The sequence below is a fragment of the Anopheles bellator genome, unplaced genomic scaffold (genome assembly GCF_943735745.2).
Source record: "Anopheles bellator unplaced genomic scaffold, idAnoBellAS_SP24_06.2 scaffold01585_ctg1, whole genome shotgun sequence".
NCBI lineage: Eukaryota > Metazoa > Arthropoda > Insecta > Diptera > Culicidae > Anopheles > Anopheles bellator.
In genome coordinates, this window is record NW_026685707.1 from 131 (window position 1) to 2,341 (window position 2,211).

Consider the following 2,211-nt stretch of genomic DNA (forward strand, 5'->3'; position numbering starts at 1 on the left):
TGGAAGAATGCTACAGATACAGAAGATACAGAAGCGTTTACCTGTAAAGAACGAAGTGACTAGTGTGTGCAACATAGGAACAACACTGTGTGGTGATCTTAGTCTGTTTACCCGCAATGACACCTTCGGATCGGAGAGAGTTTAAAGATGACAACAGAAACCGGCCCTAGTGGGCACAGCTCATTTGATATAGAAACGGCAACAGCCATAGTCAGTCCATATGATAGTTCGATCGAAAACTTAGAAGCTTTCTTAGATTCACTTAGCTTATTAGAAGACCTAGTACCAGAAAATCAAACGGCAACAGCTATTAAATTTATAAAGACAAAAGTAAAAGGCAAAGCAAGGATAGTTTTTCAAGATAACCCGGCCACCATTTCAGAAATTGCCCAAGCCATTAAAAATGAATGTAAGTCAAGTATGACACCAGAAATAATACAACTTAAATTAAGAACAATCAGAAACCAGGGAAATTTAGAAAAATTCTGGGATGAAGTAGAAACATTAACCCAGAATCTACGAACACTATACATGGAAGAAGATATACCTAAAAAAGTAGCCACTAAAATGGCTACAAAAGCAGGAATTACCACACTAATTAAAAATAGCACAGGAGAAGCAAAAACAATTTTGAGGGCAGCAGAGTTCAATACAGTGAAAGATGCAATTCAAAAACTACGCGAATTAGACGCAGAAAAGGCAGAAGCCCAAGTTTTAGTTAGCAAAAGGGAGACAAATTACAATAGCTACCAGAGCGCAGTACCAGCCCAACAGTGTCAAAACTGTTGGCCTCCTCCACGACAAAACTATCAGTACCCACCACGACAAAACTATCAGCGTCCATTCAGACAACAGCAGAACTATTACCGCCCACCCCACCACAGTAATAATTACTGGCACAGATACGACCAGCGTCAATTCCACCATAATCAAGGATTTCAAACCCCTAAGTTCGGAAACCAGCAGAGGGTCACACTTAGACAAAATAATACGAACGACAGCCCCTTACACAATGGAAAAGTGGTTTTAGCTCAGCAGGAAGCTGAATCATCTGCGAATTATCAACAACAAGACGTCGAAGAAGCGCATCGTAGCAACGAAGAAGAACACAAATATCACGAGGAAGAAGCCCGCCAGAGATTCGACAAAGAAGAAGCAAACCGCAAGGAAGACGAAGAATCGGAACGTCAACTACTCGAGATGGTCAAGGAACTATACAAGGAGAAGAACGAAGAACAGCAGGTATCAAACAATATTAACATATCGATGAAACACCGTAACGATGGTTCTGATAGCAGCACGAGTGAACCAAGAAATGACCATGACAACGAAGAAGACATAGAGGACGACAATGATGAACAGTTAGAGTTGCAGCAAGTGTTTAAGCTGACCATTAATGCACAGCAACAAAACGAGGACCAGGAATCAGAGGAGCATCGAGCCTTCCAGAATAGTTACGATGACGAAAAAAGTGAGGCGAACCAGTTGCGTCGAAAAAGTACAACAGCATTACGAGAACGATCAGCCATACCGCCGACTCAAAAGAGTAGAAAAAGAAAGAAAAAGAAAAGAACAAGTAAGTCGGACACCTATTACGAGACTAACGACAGCCATGCAGATTTCGACAACTGGGATCGCTTCCGGAAAAATTTGGGCGCAGCAGCAGTGAAAAGGCATGCAGCGACCACTGATAGTGACAAATGGTTAGACGTGGATCACGAAGCAGAACTGGCGGCAGAAACCGCTGTAGCAAAGAAGGTCGAAACCATTGAGATCATTAGCGAACAACGACAGGAATGCAAAGAGGCAACCGATGCCCTCACGACCGTGTATGCCGTCGAGGAGAACGGTGACCCAAACCAGGAAGATGAAGCAGACGATCACCTAGACCGCCTTACATTGAGACCATCCGACGGGCGGTGGGTACCACCGGCAGCGTAACATCACTACCCATCGTTGCTTCATTACCACCCCGGAACAATAGAATCCATAGAACAAAGCACATCTCCATCTCATCTCCCCCACAGCAAGCAAATACTTAATACTGATAGTTAATAGTGAAATAATGCCATCTTAGCATCTTCTTCTTTCACTAATGTATTTTGTTCAAACTTAGTCATATACGAAGATCCTAAGATGACATTATTTTTCCATAGGGGGAAGGTGTAGCCGGCATCAGTTGCCCGACCGACCATGTTCGGTCGACAGCGG

At 43.2% G+C, this 2,211-nt stretch overlaps 1 protein-coding gene across 1 annotated transcript; it reads left to right on the top strand.

Moving 5' to 3' along the window:
• The first annotated feature begins 567 nt into the window (after positions 1-567).
• On the top strand, positions 568-1,941 carry LOC131214613 (myb-like protein X). The gene has a single exon (XM_058208954.1). The coding sequence runs from the start codon at positions 568-570 to the stop codon at positions 1,939-1,941; it is 1,374 nt and encodes a 457-aa protein (XP_058064937.1).
• The last annotated feature ends 270 nt before the right edge of the window (positions 1,942-2,211 follow it).

Bases quoted from the DNA above. Each gene is read 5' to 3' on its own strand.
- LOC131214613 (XM_058208954.1), top strand. From the start codon at position 568: ATGGCTACAAAAGCAGGAATTACCACACTAATTAAAAATAGCACAGGA.